At 45.1% G+C, this 18786-nt stretch overlaps 1 protein-coding gene across 1 annotated transcript in view; it reads right to left on the bottom strand.

Annotated features, from left to right (window-relative positions):
- Positions 1–117: 117 nt before the first annotated feature.
- LOC117550825 (cat eye syndrome critical region protein 2 homolog) overlaps positions 118–18786 on the bottom strand; it is a 38184-nt gene continuing 19515 nt past the window's right edge. The window contains exons 3-19 of the mRNA XM_034223381.1: positions 17106–17289; positions 16175–16302; positions 15846–15929; positions 14998–15092; positions 14686–14846; positions 11442–11528; positions 10070–10217; positions 9010–9139; positions 8890–8927; positions 8706–8797; positions 8309–8435; positions 7181–7557; positions 6716–6865; positions 5762–6566; positions 3410–5282; positions 2844–2911; positions 118–2606 (exon numbers count right to left, since the gene is read on the bottom strand). Coding sequence (XP_034079272.1) covers positions 2869–2911; positions 3410–5282; positions 5762–6566; positions 6716–6865; positions 7181–7557; positions 8309–8435; positions 8706–8797; positions 8890–8927; positions 9010–9139; positions 10070–10217; positions 11442–11528; positions 14686–14846; positions 14998–15092; positions 15846–15929; positions 16175–16302; positions 17106–17289 — 4522 coding nt within the window. The 3' untranslated portion in view covers positions 118–2606; positions 2844–2868. The remainder of the gene's footprint in view (positions 2607–2843; positions 2912–3409; positions 5283–5761; positions 6567–6715; positions 6866–7180; positions 7558–8308; positions 8436–8705; positions 8798–8889; positions 8928–9009; positions 9140–10069; positions 10218–11441; positions 11529–14685; positions 14847–14997; positions 15093–15845; positions 15930–16174; positions 16303–17105; positions 17290–18786) is intronic.

Below are 18786 nucleotides of genomic sequence, written 5' to 3'. Positions count from 1 at the left end.
CACAGCTTTGTTTTATGTGTATTTGTTCACAGTAGTGCTAGGAACAGCTGTTTTGGTGATGGTGTAATCTGCTGCTTTGGTGATGTGACTATTAGTAAAAATTGACAACAATAAGACTGACTTGTTCAAGAAAAGAGATTTATTTCTAAGAAATGTACAGTATAGAAAATACTCCCTTCCATTTTTCAAAATAATCTATATCAGTCAGATAAGAACTTGTAAACGTCACTTAAAAATTAAACACACAGGTCTTTTTTCAATGCCACCATGCTACCGAGGTAAAAGATAACCGCTTGAAACATCAAGAAAGAAAAAAAAAACGTACACCACATTTATATTAAAACAAGTCCAAAAATGTACAAAAAATCTTAAAAAGAAGAAATAAATATGATTCACATTTAATCACGTCTAAAATTGTATTCACTAGTGCAGAGAGGTGACAGCAGAGTAAAAGTGAGAGATGAATGCACACTTCCGAACATCTGGTGCCCATTCTACACACCAGAGAGAAATACACACACACAACATCTGTACAGCGACAGTTTCATAACCGTGGAGCTTTAAAATAAACACTGTCCTTCATACTTCAGACAGCACGAGTGAACACACTACCTCCAAAAGGAGCCCGCTAAATATGAAGACAATTTCCTATTTTAACAAAATAGCAAGTCTTGTGTGACACATTTAGATAATTGTCTCACAGCTTCTAGCACTTTCCTATTCCATCATCCTTCCTCAAATATCTCCTCTCATTGCCTTAGGTACCTATTACTAAGAAACGTAGTAAACCCAAACTCTATGCAGTCTATTACAGACCCTAGACTGGAAAACGGTCTAGTTTTACAACCTCTAGGCAGAAAGGCATGCAATCTGTACAACTAGAGACATGTGATGTAATATTGTCTAAAACTGAGAAGGAACGTGTTGTCCCTAAAAAGAGAGTTCACACTTTCAAGGATTGTTTCTCATAAAGAACACCTATTGTGATGCTATTTCATAGTCAGTCCTGGAAGCCGAACGACAAACAAAAAGTGGTCACAAAATGTTGACCCACAGGAGCGAGGACTGGACGTTTGGGGAGAGGGAGGGGGGCTCAGTAGTGCCACAGATTGGCTAGATGAGGTAGATTCATTGGCTGCCATCGATGAACTGCACGAGTAGGGTCCACAGGTGCAACATGGATGTTATAAGGTGTAGGGTGCCGGACAAAACCACGTCATTTTATTTTGGGGTGAGACCGAAGGGGTTAAATGGTTTGGCCGTGTGATTAGCCATAGATATTGTTAAACAGACCTAAACAAGTTGCGTTTGTCTTCATGCTGCTGCTACTCCTTCAAATAACGCAGAAAAATACCCGTATATAGAAACTGTTCACCCTGAGGATACATTTATATTGACATGGGGAAGAGGAAGCACTCAGAGAGTCAACCATGCAAAGGGCAGGCCCGTGAATAAAGAGACAAAGTACAAATGTGAAGGTGGAATGCAACAATTGTCACAATAAAAATAAAATTCCAGCAGGATTTGATGGGTAAGTGTTACCCGCCAGCAGGACATATCATTGAAAAACTGCCCCCATCTGGGACAAGAGGTAAGGATATATTTTTCATACATATATGTGTTTGAATTTAAATAAAACTATCAAAGGCCACTCAATTCCAGGATGTCGAGACAGACAAAACCCATAGTGCACAACAGAGATTGTTGGATACAAATTGCGGCGTCTTGCCACTCTGCTAGTCGAAAGACATTCTTGACAGTGAAGGCAGCTTTGAGAAGATGCATAAACAGCGTGTTTACTCTGAAACACTGCAAGGTTTGGACCGGAAATGAAAAATATCTGGGCCTTTTTACAGGACGGTTTATCCTCGAAGAAATCCATGTTTGTGTCCTTGCAGCTAGTCTGCATAGCTCATTGTCTACACATTCACTCATACATTCACAAAGGAAACTAAGGCAATTGCAAAGGGGCCTGTGAGTCGCCTGGGTTAGGGTGACAGTCTCAAAGTACCTCCTTTTCTACACCTGAGTTTAAAGATAAAGTTGGAACAGGAAACGGTAAAAACAACAGTCCATCTCATCTTCACCACAGTCCTCCTTAGTTATCGTTAAAAGATTCATCAAGATTCATCAAGCACTGCCGTCAATGGACTCAGTACTCGTGCTCAGTGTCGTTTAATCCATTTAAAGTTCCATTCCTCAAAGAGGAGAGGGCTGTCCAGTGTTCTCTGTTCTCGCAGGGCTGTCATGGACAGATTGGCCAAGTGGTTAAAAATAACACCCTTCTGATGGAGGGCCCTGAATCAAAACCACTGAGGTGAAGTGTCAAGCAGTCAAGTCAGTTCTACTTAAAGAAGGGCAAGCAAAAAGAGTCTTTTTTACAGGGCTCGATGCCAGTTCACAGTATTATTATCGCAGTGACACCAGCTGCCTGGTTGGATCTTCCAAGTTCAGTGATGGGCCAAAACCGAGCCAACAGTTCCTGTCCATTGAAAGATGATCAGTCTGTGGAGCGAAGAGTCCCATCTACCGTCTCCATCAGCACACACACATGTTCTTGCTCTTGGCTCAGTGCTTTGTCCAGATGTTCTTTGATAACGACATGCCTGAAAGGGAATGAAAAACAATAAGTTAATCATCGAAACACAAACATGGCTTGACAGCGCCATGGTATCATGTTTTTAGTCTGGCTCTCTTTGGAATTGTATAAAGAGACTTTTTGCCATTCTATTCTTATGAATAGATGTGCAGTAAACACCTTTTGAAGGAAGAGGGATAGAAGAAGGAAGTTGCTTGAAGCTGTCAGATATAGAAAGTGGTTTATGAAAGTTATTTTCACTCACTCTGATTTGTTATTTGTCACGCTCCTTATTTACTGCTAGGGCCGCCGGGAGCAGCCATCATCTGTTGCCTATGACAAACAAGACGAAACAAAGAAGAATGTTAATAAAATTGTTGTTAACACTTGAATGGTTAAGATGTTTTTATAGCCAATGTTAATTAAGCTCAGTCAACCAATAGATGTATCTTCATCCATCAGTGTGTAGCCCGAAGAACATATAACTAATCACATGATACCTGCATGTCCAGTGTACTTGCCTAACTAAGGCCTAATGTTGATTTCTTTGTTTGGGTCACACAAGTTTTTGCATATTTAAAAACAAGTTCTAATTTAATTTTGTTTCTAGGCCGCAGAGTGAACTTCTACTACAATGTCCACCATCCCATTTTGAAAAACGAATGCTTGCTGGAAATGATTATTAATAAGATGTTTTTAAAGGGAAGTAGACCAAATGAAGTGTTTACAAAATATTAAGCTCAATAAAAAAAAATACTGACTTTGACGTAAGATTACAGATAGAGAGGGAATTACAATATTAAAAACCATATAAAACTTCAATCTTTGTACCCAGGGTGCAGGAAGTGTTCCGGTGCCAGGCCTCTCTGCTGCATCATCATGCCCTGGAAGTGCCCTGCAGGCCGGGGGTGTCCGTACATGGCCATGCGTGTCTGCCCCGGGGAGAAGGGCAGCTGCTGGGGCCGCTGCAGAGCCTCCATCAGGTGAGGGTGGGGTCTTTGGGCGGCATATCGCCCGGGATCGGCGTAATGCTGGCCGGCGTATGGCGCTCCATTGCCTGAAGATTGAAACATCATGTGTGGGGGAGGAACACCGCCTCGCTGCATCCCAGGGTGCACGGCGCGGGGGTCGTACATGAACCCCGACACCATGTGGGAGGCGGGGGGGTGCTGCTGGGCGCTGCGGCGGCGGGCGGCAGCGTTGTGGCTGTCGAGGTCCAGGAGTTCTTTCGGGCTTTCAGGCCGCTCTGACCCCTCTGTGTGAGCCTGCTTTGCCGGGCTGCCCCCCCCGTCCTGCTCCCTGCTCACACACCTCCTCTCCTCCGGGCCCCCAGGCTGCGGCCCCGCCTCAGGCCCGGGCCCAGGGGACACCAGACCCTCAGAGCCCAGTGGGGACATACTGCTCTCCTTCAGGTGACCTCTGGCACTAGCTGCAGGCAGGTAGGCGTTGGGGGGCATGGGGTGGCGAGGCTGATACTGATGCCACTCCTCTGCAGGGTAACCCCCCCTGCTGTTCACCTGGTTATGAGCCTGAGCCTGGGGGTGGGGCTGTGCGTAGTAGTGTTGCTGCTGGTACTGATGCTGCGGGTACATGTTAGGGTGGGCCTGGGGGTGCTGCTGGCCTGCTGTGTGGTAGGAGTAGGCAGCCCCTCCCTGCTGGTGGTAGGCGGGGTGCTGAGAGGGGTTGTGGAGGGGGTTAACCTGGCTGTGATAGGGGTGGTGAGCAGACGGAGGCATGGACCTGCTGATGTTCGTCTGGCTGTAGTTGGGATGGCCCCCCATGCTGTATGCACCCATGGCTCCATTTGCCTGACCTTGGGAGTGAGGGGGCATGGCAGGGTTGTGAGCGGGCCCTCTCTGCTGGGTCTGGTGGGGGTTTGGGCTGAAAGCCTGCTGCTTGTGAATCCCATTTGGAGGCCCAGATTTCATCATGTGCTGCGGAGGAACGTCTGTGTCCGCCGGGCAGCTCGTCGGCTCACTAGGTCTTTGATCTCCATGGTCCGCAGGGCTGGGCTGGCATGGTAACAGTGGGGTAGGATGACTGTGGGGCAGAGAGGTGAGCGGGGCTGGCTGAGGGCGTCCGGGCTGGGCTACTTGTGTGGCGTTCTGAGGCATCCCGTGCATGGGGCTGCTCTGTGCGGGGCGCTGCGGGGAGACGTTTTGGGGGGCGTGAAGAGGGGGATTGTATTGCTGTGTGCTCTGGATCATCTGCTGGGGAGGGGTACTCTGTGGGGCCTGAAGTGTGTCCTCCTGATGTGCATTCTGCATGTGGGGCAGGATGCTCTCTGACAGAGTGGAGTTCAGCACCGCTGAAGCGTGCAGTGGCGGTACGTTCTGGTGAAGAAGTGCGGGGCTCTGAGCCTTTTGCTGCGCTGGGTGGTTAGGGTGAGTAGGATCAGTGGAGTTGAGGTGGGATGAAACAGTAGTGTGTTGAGAGGGAGAGTGGCTGGCAGATTGTCTCTGGCCGTCCGCCTCCTGCTTGTGGTTCCCTGTTGAAATCTGTGGGAGACCGGGTCCTGAAGGATTCTCCTGGGGCCTGCCCGAGATCAAGGCTGGGGGAATCTGAAGTCTTTCTGAGGGCCCAATGTGGTGTTCTGAGGGGCTTCGGGTGGACGGATGCTCCTGGTTAGTTGAAACAGTGTTTTGGTGTGACGGAGCTTCAGCAGAAATGTTGTTGGCGGCTGTTTGTTCCTCTGATGTTGAGTCTGTTAACACACAGAATAATGAAAGAAAAAGTCTTAAAGCATTAATAAACAGGAAAAGGAGGTTACATATAACATTGTATACCTATTATCACCATAAAGAGGTTGTACGTTAATACAGTTGCACTACTTTTTACACAAAAGATCAAATAGATTCGTGTCACTCTCCATTTAAATGCTCTAATCTATTCTCGTGAGAACACAAAGCTAGTGAAGCCTAACTAACGACATGCCATGTCTTTTGTAGCCTCGGCTCAACCAGCAGGAAATGTCACCAAACTAATGAATATTCAATTTGCCACTTACTGTGAAAAATAATTAAAATCAAATTGCAAAAAACACACAGAGGAAAGGAAAGGGATGGGGGTGTGCTGATTAACAAATGTGAAACACTGCAGTCGAGAAAGAACACAAGGGTGGAGAGAAAGGTTAGACTCCTTCATGCAGAATACAGCGGAACACTGAGAGAAGGTCGGGTCTACCTTTGGGCAGCGAGTCTGTCTGCTGGGAGGGCCGGCTGTCTGGCCCATTGTCTCTGGCGGGATGCAGCAGCTGAACCTCAGGGGCAGGGGGGGGCTGCTGAGAGGGGTGAGCTGGGTTGCTGCCAATTCCTGATGGGGGCCCGGGCTGCTGAAAGTTGCCCATGTGCTGATGAGGGGCACCGGCAGGGGGTCTGGAAGAGGCGGACAGCTGCTGCAGGGCCAGCATCTCGGGGCTCTCCAACATGGAGGCCAAGCGTGTCCTGCCAGAGGAGTCTGGGTGGGGAACAGGGGGGTGAGAGGACATGGGCCCCTGGGAGCTGACCGCTGCAGACATTTGATACTGGGCATTGGGAGGAGGGTGGGGGTATCCAGCCGCTTCTGGCCAGGGTTTATGTCCCACTGGAGGGGGGACCCCACCGTAACCGAAGCTGCGCTGGTTCACCATGTTGGGGTCCTGCATGCGCATCCCGCTGGGTCTGTCCTGGTGATTCATACCAGTCCACATGTTGGCCATGCCCATACTGGGGGGTCCCATTCCTGGGTAGTTGTGCTGAAGTGGTCCTTCCGGCCCTGGGAATCTGTTAGCCATAGGGTGCATGCTGTGGCCCTCCGGACGATGATGGGATGGATACATGCTGGCCTCAGGAGGAGGGCCAGGATGGAGGCCGACGGGACGGGGGCCCAGAGAGGGTCCGTGGGTGGGGCCCATGTAGCGGTGCTGCTGCTGGTGAGGGGGCTGCTGCTGGTTAGGATCTGAACCCATTGGATACCTGGGGCCCATGTGATGTCCATCTAGCATGCGATGCTAAGAGAAAAATCAAATTAGGCGTCAGCATAACTGCACATCAGTGAGGCATTAAGTAGACCACACAGTATAAGGTGGTCCTTTGGTTATAAACTGAAACTTAAATACTATTATAATTACATTTAGAAAAAGGTACATTTGGCTCATACCTGCATGTTAAAGTTGTGGGGCATGTGGTTTAAACTGGGGTCTCCATGCCGAGGAATGTGAGCTGGGTAAGCGAAGCGGGGGTCCATGGTCATTCTTTGGCCATACATGTGTGGGCCATGAGGACCAGGGGGACCGGGGGGCCGATGAAGCTGGTAAGATAAGAGAGAGGATTCACAATTTAAGTTTTTTTTTTTATACATTTCATAAAATAATCAGGAAAAGAAAAGCAAAGACAATGTATTTTGTATAACTATTTAAAGGGGCCCTACTCAAACCAATCAGAGCAGACTGGGCTCTCATGAGAAAGGCAGTATGAGAACAAATAAAGCCCTTTTTGAACATCAAAGCATGTGAAATCTAAAATGAGCATAATAGAACCCTTAAAGCATTGTGTTTAATGGGTGATAAATAATTTTTAGAAATGTAAAGAGAAACTTAAAAATAAAAAGTGATCCTGTGGATACCTGTTGCCCTGGGTAGTACATGCCCCCTTGATGCATGTGGTGCTGCTGGCCTGGAGGCAGGCTGTGGGGGTGCGGGGGGCCATTGGCCCAGCGTAGGGGAGGAGCTGGTCGTGGTCGTTTGCTCTCCTCTTCTTCAGAGAGGGTGCTGCCCTTGCCCCCTTGGGCGGTTCTCTTGCGTTGGACTTGCTCTGTGGCCCTGATCAGACTCTCAGGTCCCGAATGTCTACTGCTGCCGCGGTTACGCTTTTTGTCTTTGCGCTCCTTGTCTTCACTGCTGATGTGGAATTCCTCGTCCGTGTCGCCATCCTCTGAGGGAAAGTGTTTTAATAAGGCCCGGCTAAAACACCGTCCCAGAGACTCCGCCATGATACTGTACTCTGGGGAAAAACAGACATAAACATTGGCTTTGTTATATGATGAAAAGACATCTCTTTCTCAGCAACCTTGTAAACACAGCCACACATGAAAGCACATACCTTTTGCAAATCCATTGATTGACATTTAAAGCTTTTTATCTTCAAGTCACTCCCTCCCTTTCACATACTACACACTCCCATACACACACCACCTCACAGTCATTCCTTTACACTCAAACACCACCGACCGATATGCATGCCATGTATCCATAGAGCCACACTTGCTCCTCTGTTCTGGGCCCAGCATGGCCGACTGACCAAGTCAAAGGGCGTAAGTTGACCCCTGCTCCTCCAACCCCTTCCCTCTACTCCTCCTGCTCCAGCCTGGCCCCCCTCGCTCTCCTCTCCTCTCCTCCCCCTGTCCCCGGGGAGAGTATTCAGTTGGATGGATGGCTCCAGACAGGGGGCTTAGGGGCTGGAATGTCTCTGTGGCACTGCAGGGCTCACATCCCCCTGAGCACTGGAGCACAGCTCAATCACTCCTCATTAATCACTGTCATGGCTGCCCTGGCCCCGGCCCCAACGCAGCACTAAGTCCGGCCCCCTTTCTTTTGCCCCCTGTTCCACTGTCACCCCCTGACTCTTGCCCCAAAATTCTAAATATGCATGTCTTTCTTACAACACAGCAACTGAAACTGGTTTGTATGCATACGTTTTTTCAAACAGAGGAAAAATTCTTGATGGATTAAGTTTTGTGTTTGTTTTTATTTACCGCTGTCATCTCCATTGTACTCTACGCAGTTCTCAAACATGAGCTTCACGTCGGCTGCAAACTCCTCCTTAGAAACGTAATCCCCGTCATTCAGCTTATTTTCAATGGTGGACAGGTCCATGGGAGTCTGAGGAGATCAGAAGACAAATAAACAGTAAGAAGTGGTTCTACATATGTGGTTGAACACATTGGTATATGTATATTTGCAAATGTATATTTTGTGAAAATATTGTTTTTATTTTAAATGTGTTAAAATAGTCATATATGTTAACTGTGATTGTTTTTAATTTGTGTTATGTAACTGTGCTGCTGACTCTCTTGGCATTTAGCTGTGAACCACACGAAAAAAAAATGTATAACCTACTACTGTCACATGCCATTGTATAGTATTTAGTACCTGGATGAGCTCATGGTAGTTGGGGGCATAGGATTCATCCACAGGCTCCAAGAAAGGCCACGCGTCTTTATGAGCTTTCAAGACCTCAAGCACTGCAGAATAGAGATTGGATCAGATCGCACATTAAATCAAACATTAACAAAGATAAAAGCAACCGCCTCGACTAACTGCTCTGTAGGCATACCTTTGTATAAATCTGTGTAGTCGTCGTCGATTTCATAGCTGGAACGACAAACATACAACACGTTAATCACAATTCAAGTAGAACATGGAATCTGAAGAGACATGTACAAAAGCCACTTACAATGCTTTATTCCGGCGTGTTCTGTGGACAGGAGAGGAAGGCTCCAGATTGAGCAGTTCAGGCGGCAGGTCCTTTCCTTCAGACAGTAACCAGGCTCTGTCTTCGCGCATCTTCCGCCTCTTTGCTCGCTCTGAGAATGAATGAAGAACACATGGGGCAATTAGAAACAAAACAACAACATCAAAAGTCTCGGGAGGCTGAAGGGCAAACAATGTTTTAATTGCTTTTGAGTAACAGTTGCTACAGAGTCAATGAAAACCATTCCCCGGCCTTCAGATACAGGGTTGCAGATAAGTAGACAGATACCATTTTCCTCAGCCATCTTTTCTTAGGCACAGTTGATCAAAAGAGCAGGACATAGAAGAGCGAGTGCATATGTAGCGCTGCGTTTTCTTTTTTCATGAGAGGCCTGCTGCCCCCCCCTCCCTCCCCGGCGCGTGAATTATAAAGATTTGAGGGAGGGTTCCACACACAGAGCGGGCCAGGTCCTGCTGTTCATCTATAATACATTAATGAGGCTCCTTCACTGAAGCACAATCAGCAGTTCATTAACCCTTGACGGATGACATCAGAAGGGGGAGAAAAAGAGAAGTGATCCTGTGATTAAAGACCCTGAACATTCCCTCTCACAGTCTCTGTGTGCTATACATAAATCACAACGCTTTGTCGAACGCTGCTTCGCTACTGCAGATTTGAAAGCCGTTACTAGCCACACCACAGCGATGGAGATGTGAAAGTGTGTGTGTGTGTGTGTGTGTGTCGTGCCCTTCGCAATCCATTCTGCCCTTGATCCCAGAGTTGATAGAAGAGTGTGAAAGCCCCCTACCTGCTGCTGACAGGTCGCTGATGAAAGAATGTGAAATTATTGATGCTCCTTCATATTTGACTTTTGGCACTTTGCTTTTATTTTCTAACCCTTCTGCAAATACAAGCAGATGTATAAGCACGTGGGCTTCCTGCAGTGCCACAGAAATATAATTAAGATCTGGTCAAGTGGGATGTTTTAGGACAAACACAAGTGGTACTTCTTTTCATCCATCTTAGTAGCAATCCATCTTACCCTCCACAGCTTTGATCTTCTCCTGCTTCTCTCTCTGTTGGTCTTCCTGCTGAAGTCTCTCCTCTTCCCTCCGCTGCTCGGCCAGCAGGACCTGCCTGTCCAGCTCTTCGTATTTCTTCTTGTCGTCCTCTGATAAAGGCAGGTTGTCCTGGAAACAAAACATACACACAAGCCCATTAGTCTCATCTGGAGTCAATAAAGGATAGTTTGTAAAGAATATGTGGATACCTTTACAGTAACTTGATCACATTTCCAAACACCAGATAAAAGGAAGCAAACAGACCCCAAATCACTGATATGAACAAACCTATAGTTGCAGGAATGAGTCCTCAACCTGGAATTAAGTTAGCATATTAGCAATCCCTCGTCTCAAACTCAATGCTTTTTCTTCGTTTCTTGATAGATTTGAAAATAAGCTCTGTGGTCAATACACATACGAGAGTTCCATGATTTGTTCTACAACATCAAATATGTTACTAAAAACTGGTTTAGATTTGAAGGTTTTTAGTGTCTTAAAACTGTGGTTAATAATAATAATAATAATAATAAGTGACAATTATTACAACTAAACGTAATCAGGCCACAAGTCGGCTGATAGCAGTGATAACGTGAAGTCATGCAAACGTCATGTAGGTGCCATAACGCTACTTAGCCTAAGTTCATTATTTGTATTATTATTATTTCTTTACGTCACTTTTATTTGTTTGTTGAGCACTTCCGGTAATTGTCACATGGGTGTGGTTTGGTTATATAAGTCACCTGTTTGATGTCGAGTGCGGATGACAGAGGGTGAGCTTGTGCTGTCATTTTTTCTGTGGACCGTTTTGTCCATAGTTACTATGTTATGATTTTGTTTATTAAATATCCTAAAACTATCTTGCTTCAGTATGGACTTTCTCTTCGAAAACACGTCACAGTTTAAAGCCAAGTTTAGCCTCTCGGCGACTCAAACGTAACTGGGGATTGAGCCGCCACAAGTTCCATTATAGCTTTTGGCAATTTCATTTACGCTACAACTATTAGTAAAGTGGTGTTAATGTAGAGATTATCCTGCTGAACAAAATGTGGAAGTATCATAAATGTGTGTGTGCTTATTCTCTGCCATATTCAAAATCCAAGGAAAGAATTTGCTTTCTGTTGAGGGAGCCCTTGTCCTGTTAACATCTGGGTCTGCCTACAAAAGCATGCATCGCTGCACCACTCTATTGTATATCAATATAAAAAGGAAAGGGCAAAACATTTTGTGGAAAGAAGTATTGGTTAAATAAATAATAAAGTCTGAGTGTCTTTCCAGAAACACAGCTGCTGCAAAAGCGTACTTACGGTCTGTCATGTTATTAAAAACATGGACACAAGACAGAAAAACACGCACCTCCTCCTCTTGGTTGTTGTGATCAGAGAACCGTTGTGATATGCGAACTGGGGCTGGGTCGAGTAGCTTCTGCTTCTGCTCCCACTCCTAGAAAAAAAGAAAAGAATAAAAAGGTTAGCACGGCTCCATACAGCTGTTTATCTATCTACTTATCGCTTCCTCACTGATTATATAGGAAATATCCTGTTTCTCTGAATGACACATGTGCTTGGTATTTACATGGTCAACAAATTACTGATTGAGTCTTCAAGACAGAAAGACTGAGCGCCACACACAAGCCAACACACTGTCAGGCCCTGGGGAGTTGTGGAGGAGCGAGTGAGTATAGAGAGGTCACTGGCTCTGCTCTCCCCTCCCCCACCCCGAAGTCACCCTCTCTCAGAGCTGCCTACATTCCCCCACCTTTCCCTGGGGGTGACAGCCTAGCAGTCAGCTTGACAAATACACAACGCAGTGACACAACAACAGACAGCCAATACTGCAACTTTTGAGCAGCGCATTTGCAATCCTTCCATTTGAATCTTGGAAATGACCGCCAACAATCCACATCGTGACATTTGAGTGATTCAGATATGGTGCATTGAAAAAAAACAGATCCCTTTAAAAAGGCGCTCTGTATCAGGGATGGGCGCTGTTGATCATGTCAGAGTTCACTAGGGAAGGTGATAAAGTGTCATCCCGGGGCAGATAACACTGAATGGTGCAACAATCTGACTTTTGATCAGCCATAAAACAATCATGGCAGTTAAAAAAAATGCAGCTGTGTGAAGCCAGTGTGTGTGTGCACATGAGAAAGAGAAAGGAAGATGTGTGGAGGCAGAAGAAGACGGATGTTCATAATCTGATGGTGCCCTCCACAACTCTTCTGTCCCCACTCCATCTCTGCCTGAGTGTGTAGCGCCGGCATATCCTGAGGCGCTACAATTCTTTCCTACATTACCAGCAGCACTAAATCCCCCCCCCCCTCCCTCCCTCCACACAACCAGCTAGAGTGCCTCTGGTGTCGACACTTAGAGAGGTCGAGAGGATCCTGCAGCAGCAGAGCTGTCACTCAGGAGGCTCCGTCCCGCCTCAAGGTGAGATCCCACCTACTGTCAGTGCCCTGTGAAACGGCTGGTGACAGCAGAGTGAGACACGTGGAGCGAAGGATTCAAGAGGGGACACGCCCACATAAAGACGCATGTATTTATGTCAATTAATGCTAAATATTTGCTGATTCAAGCTGCTTTAATGTTGGGAGTAGCGGCTTCTCTTTTTCCCTATTATTGGAAATTGAATAGTATGGGGGTTTGGACTTTGTTGAAATTGTTGGGCAAATGGAAAAGTAGAGAATCACTGGACGTTTAAAATAGTCCTACATAATACTAAGTCTTTATAGTATTTACACACCCCCTCAAAAATGTCATATAGAGGCCAGGTGTAAAGACGAATATGTTGCATGAGATGAATTTGGTCATTACATTTTTTGATGTTCTCAGATGATCAAAATTGAGCCTAAGAAAAAAAAATATTCACTCTGTAGACTCAGGACCATAGGGAAACGTGGTGTGATGATGTATATTCAATTCAAATGCAGGATCCTTTAATGTGATCTCCTGCTGTGTGACTTCAGTGGATTTCTTTTGCACATAAGAACAACATCAGGGGAATGCACTTTCATCGAGAATCGAGCAAAGGATAATTAATCAGGTTTTTTATAGAGAGAAAAAGACCAACCAAAGTTCTCTGTTTTGTTTACCAGAAATACGTCCCTCCAAGTCTAAAGCGCTGTCAAATTAATGCAGAAAAAAAAAAAAAAATGTACGTAAAAAGTACTCCTTTACTGACCAGCCCAAACCAAAAACAACATACTCTGCTACATTACTAAACCCCAAAAGGATTCACTACTAATCTCTATTGATAAAGCTGTTAAGCAAGAGACATTTGAATGCCAGATTTGTAATGTATGAGTAATGCAGCCGAGTGTACAGGCCATGAAGGATGAGACGACATTCATCTACTGTCCGTCTGAGAGGAGTGACTGACTGCTCGGCCAACATCAAACTGTCAGCTGGATTCTTTACTACACTGCTGATGATGATGATGGAGAAAAGGCTGCGGGGGTTTCTATGGCAACAGTCACTGCGGGTTATACATCGCATGAGTGGAAATAACCTACGCTTGGATACATACAGGTAGGACAAAAACCAGGGAAGCTTTGACTAGCAGTAGGGAAAGTAAAGGGAAATTGCATAGGTGGGGTTGTTTTGACTCATGCTTGCTATGAACAGGTCAACAAATTATCTCTATAATCTCCCCTGAGGTAGTTGACTCAAATTCTAAGGAAGATATGATTGACTAATGAGCATGACCCAAGGTATGGCCAAGCCCGATGAAGATTACAACAGAATATGTGCCCTGCCAAACTAGCGCAATTTCTGCAGTCAGGATCCAGTTAAAGGCCCGGGGCTCTCTACCTGGCTGTGAGCAGAATTAAAGGCAAGCACAGACCGGCTTCCCTTCACTTCGCCTCTCCTGCAGCTGTCCCAACTAAAGGGTCCAGCACCATGAATGAAACTCCTGCAGGAGGACAGTGATCCGTGTCAGAACATGAAAGCACCTGAATGGAGATTGCCTAATCTTTCAAGCCTCATTACCCAAGCTCCATTGGAGGCCGCCAATGTCAAGAAAGTCAAACGCATAGAGCCTGAAATTAGCGTTCATTTCAAATTGAAGTCATAAAAATGTAGCTAGCAAGGGTTATTTTTTCCTACAATTGTAAGTTAAGATTAAGTTAAAATCATTGTAGTTAAAGGGGCCCTAGTATACTTATTTTTTTAGGTTTAATTATTGTATTGTGTGACACTACTGTGACATGTCTCCATGCTTTAATGTTCAAAAAGCTCTTTATTTTTCTCATACTGCCTGCGCTGCAGCACCTTTTTTCACCCTCTGTCTGAAACCAGAGCCCAGTCTGCTCTGATTTGTTAGCTGGCTGACTGTGTTGTGATTGGTCAACCACTTATGCTGCGTTCACACCGGACGCGATGCGAATATTCAAGTTTCACCGTGGCTTGCAGTTTGTTTTATCGCGTCATTCAAAACAGACATACCGCCGTTGACGCGCCGCGCCGTTGACAGACAGTTGAGGTTGTTTACACTTCCATGCAAGATCGTTTTGGTTATTTCTGTCACTATCTAAAAGAAGACATTATGTGCTGCTGTTATGGAGACTAATGGCAGCCGTGTCTCTTCGGTGTCTGACCTTGTGCTCGATCATGCTGCTGATCTCAGGCAGGAAGTTCTGGCTGATGACCCGGTAGAGATGGCGGTCCTGTGGGGAGGTTTTGTCCTTGATGCTTTCTGCCAGACTGACCCATTGTTCCTCTGTATCGCACACAAGGGACCAGGCGCCTCTCTTACGGCCTGGTGGAAACAGAGGAGAGACACATTGGCTTATTGATTTGAGGGAGAATGTATAGAGACATTCAGTGAAAGTCAAAATGGAATAAAGCTCACAGATATCTTTGACGTAGTAAACATGAAAATGAAGTTGCTTTTAATAAGATCCTTTCACCTGCGCTTGGACGGAGATCATCCAGACCATTTTCAGTATTTTCTTCCTTCACTTCTGTCTCTTCGGTCACTTCTGACACTTCACTCTCCACATCACTGAAAATGTAAAAAAAAAACATTGAAGAATAATAGAAACCACTTTTTTTGGACGAATCCAATTGCTTCTAACTACTACATCTTCAGCTGGTTATATTCATAAAACAACAACTATTAACACCCTGTTATTGCACCCATATTACATATAAATACAGCCCCATTACACCGGTTATACACACATTTTATTACACTCTTATACATTTTAACTGTTATTCACATTGACACAGCCTGTCAAATGACTGTATCACCCAGGATATAGAAACCATTTTCAGGTGAACTTAAAGCCAACTGTGCAGTATACAGTAGCAAGTGGACAGGGAACATTTAGAATTACAAATAATACAATTATGACTGCTCTGATGTATATACCCATGAACATCATGCTGTTCCAAAAGAGTCTATTAAAATACAAGTTGTCGACACCTGGTATTAATCATATTTTACTATTCAGATTTAGCAGTTGACTTCAGATCAGGCAACAACTGACTTAGAGGAAGGGTAATAACACTATTCTTAAAAACCCAGATTGTGTATTGTTTTCTACAGCTATGCTTCTTTTTTATTATCCCTCTCTATTATCTCTGCACACAAAGACCATGTGGTGAACAGGCACAGCATCTGCTCTGACAGTTAAATGCAGCTTTTCTTTTGACACGAGCAGTACATCTGTGCAACACATGGCTAAATGCACATGTGATGGCTTCTCCGCTATACACCGTTGGCACCGACAACAAATACAAATGTTTTTCTCACCTTAGCGGGGAGTCGTCCAGTTTTTTCTTCTTTGGTGGTCTTCCCCTTCTTTTTCTCTCTGGTAATGTCAGCTCAGCGCTTTCACTGTTGGAAAAACAGCGTGATGTAGAAAATAAGTCTTAGCAATTATAGCCTGTTAACGGGGGTAATTAGCAATGAGAGACCTCTATAATTAACCCTCAACAGGCCTGTAAACCAGGGTCAAACTACTGCAATTACACACTTAGCACATGTGCTAGTTAACCACAGAAAGCCTGATCAGGAACATAACATTCATTCTTGGTGTACAGGATGGGGAATGGAGACGTGCAATTCCTAGAAGTATTGACCTGATCCTCTGTGCTTTCCTCTTGACGGACTCCTCTTTGTACATACGGGTGCCGTAGAAGTACCAGTAGAGGGCTCCATCTCCCCCCTGGCCCAGAGGCTCCACTCGCAGGCTGTCTGCATCCAGTCCCTGGTGGGGGAAGGTGGGGACAGGACATTTCTTAAATCATGTGTAGGACTGTCTTTTTAAATCCTAAGTCATTAGAGGGTGATGTCATTTAGTCCCTTGAGCCGCTGTGAATCATAAAACGCTTTATGAGTGCATTCATAAATTATACCTGCTAAATTATTTCAGATAATCTGATTTCATGGGAAATAGTATATCAGAGGGAAAGGATAAACTGACACACAGCATGGATTAAAGGTATATTATAAGTTGCATTTTATTTAATTCAAGAATATATGTTAACCTGCTGTTCTTTGTCAGGTGTTATTAAAAGGTACATTACTGTGATTTGAGTTAGACTGCACGCATTCCCTTACAAATGTAAGTGCGAATGTAAAGGGAAATCATTCGGCTCCAATTGGTGTCACAATAAAAACACTCCAGTGTAATTAAATGAATTAAAGAATAAAAATGCGTGGTTCAACAGCATGTTTTGTGCTCAGGTGCTTCAAAAAGCATCAGGTTAAAAAAACTAAACTGATAAACTCATATACACACAGTGTCAATAGAACCCACTTCTATTTATTGGGTGAAATGCTTGCCAGGCTCGGAACATCATACATTTGTGGTTCACACATTAACTAACATGGCTTCACTGTTTTTTGCAACACATGAGTCAACATTATTATTGCAGACAACCACATGGCTTGGATTTCAATCCAGTCACAAAAGATAGAACCTCAAACCTGAGTACAACGCATAAAAACCATTCATGCATGAAAACAAATATGTCCCGATAGTTTGATCTGATCCTCGTTGACGTGTACCTTAAGCAGGTCGAAGACGTCAGCAGCATCCAGGCGGTAGTCACACAGCCGGTGCAGCAGTTGCACCTGAGTGCGGGGAGGCAGATCCTCGAAGGGGCCCTCTCGGAGGGGGTTAGGCTTCCCTTCTTCCAGCTCCCATCGGTAGCTGATGATGTCGTCCAGGTAACTGCTAAATGCCCGGGGGCTAAAGGGCAGAACAACAGAAGAGAGGAGAGGCAGAGTGTAAGAGAGACAGGCGCTACATGTTGCTCCAGACATTGTACATTGTTTTCAAAACCAATATTGACCATGTATTTGGTCATATATGGCTTTCCTCAGAAATATTGATTTAAAAAAGTCACTCTTATTATCACAATAATCAGGGCTTTTCTGCGGTCGTTTCCATTTTGACAGATTTTTCTTTGCATAACTTGTATAATTAACCATTCTGGTACAAATCCCTTTTTTTGAATCACTGATCTTTGAATGTATTGCTGGTATACAGGGTTGTGGAGCGGTACCTTGTGTACAGAGAGGGTGTCAGATAAAGACTATGTGGGTCAGGTAAAGGTCTTGTACCTTCGTTATGTGTGATTTTGGTCTTGGGGTTTGTTTTGAAGCAATTGTTGTCTTCTCCGTTTGTTTGATAACTGATGATAAGTTATATTTAGGTAGTGTTATTCACTGTAAACTCATTAGAACCATGACATCTGATTATAGTAGGAATTTAGTTTTCATTAGGTAAAGCGCCTAAAATTGTTAATACATTTATGTTTTTCACAGTAAACTTCATTAATCTTCTAATCTGACTGTTGTCTTAACACATTTTGACTGGATCATTAAGTTATACGGAACATCATTATTTGTTAACTACATATTCAGATGGGTATGACAATTATTTAAAACAAATAATAAAAAGAAAACCAGCCTAACGTTTTCTTGGTCAATTAAGATCGGTCAGTATGGATAAGTGCAAGCAGTTCAATTGCAAATGCTGTATGCAGATTGAAAGGCAAACACACAACGTCTCAATATCAACTAGCGTCCTTTTGTGATGCTTAGCTTTGGAAACAAACAAAGTTCAAACTACCCAAGGGGCTGGTGCGACAGAGGAGGTGGGGCTGGATAGAAAAAAGACAATTTTCTCTGAATGGGAGTGGGGTTGTATCTCTGCTATGAGTGGGAGCCGGTAAATAAACCTTGGTTCCGGTTCAGGTCTCGCCGATTAATCTGTACCTTTCAGTTCCAACTCAGAAGAACAGAACAAGGGCTCGGGGCAGGGGTGAGCATCTATGCAACGGCGCGGAGAAAGAGGGCCAGGGGAAAAATGGCTTATCTTGAAAGAGCAGTGTGCAATTGTCACACAGCTGCAGCTCCAACCCCCCCCCCCCCCTCCTCCTCAACTGCCCCATCTCGTTCCTACTTTCTGTCCCTCGTTCTCCCCAACATCCTCCCTCCCCACCGCCCCTTTCCCCCGCTCCGGCAGAGCGTTTAACACGTGCGGATGAAAAGGGCAGCTCTGTGAAAGGCCAGTGCTGAGCAGCCACCCCCAGGATGCCAGCGCCTGTCCAGTCCAATAAAGCAGGTTGTCCTCCTGTTACCGGTTGCCGGGGTGGAACAACTGGATCATTCCTGCCTCTCTGCTTATCGGCTCACTGGTACCACTATGATTCCTTTTAATAATGGCATACAATAGGTGTAT

This window comes from Gymnodraco acuticeps, unplaced genomic scaffold (assembly GCF_902827175.1).
Source record: "Gymnodraco acuticeps unplaced genomic scaffold, fGymAcu1.1, whole genome shotgun sequence".
NCBI lineage: Eukaryota > Metazoa > Chordata > Actinopteri > Perciformes > Bathydraconidae > Gymnodraco > Gymnodraco acuticeps.
Note: the sequence above shows the minus strand (reverse complement) of the source record. Positions and strands in the feature narration are given on the sequence as shown.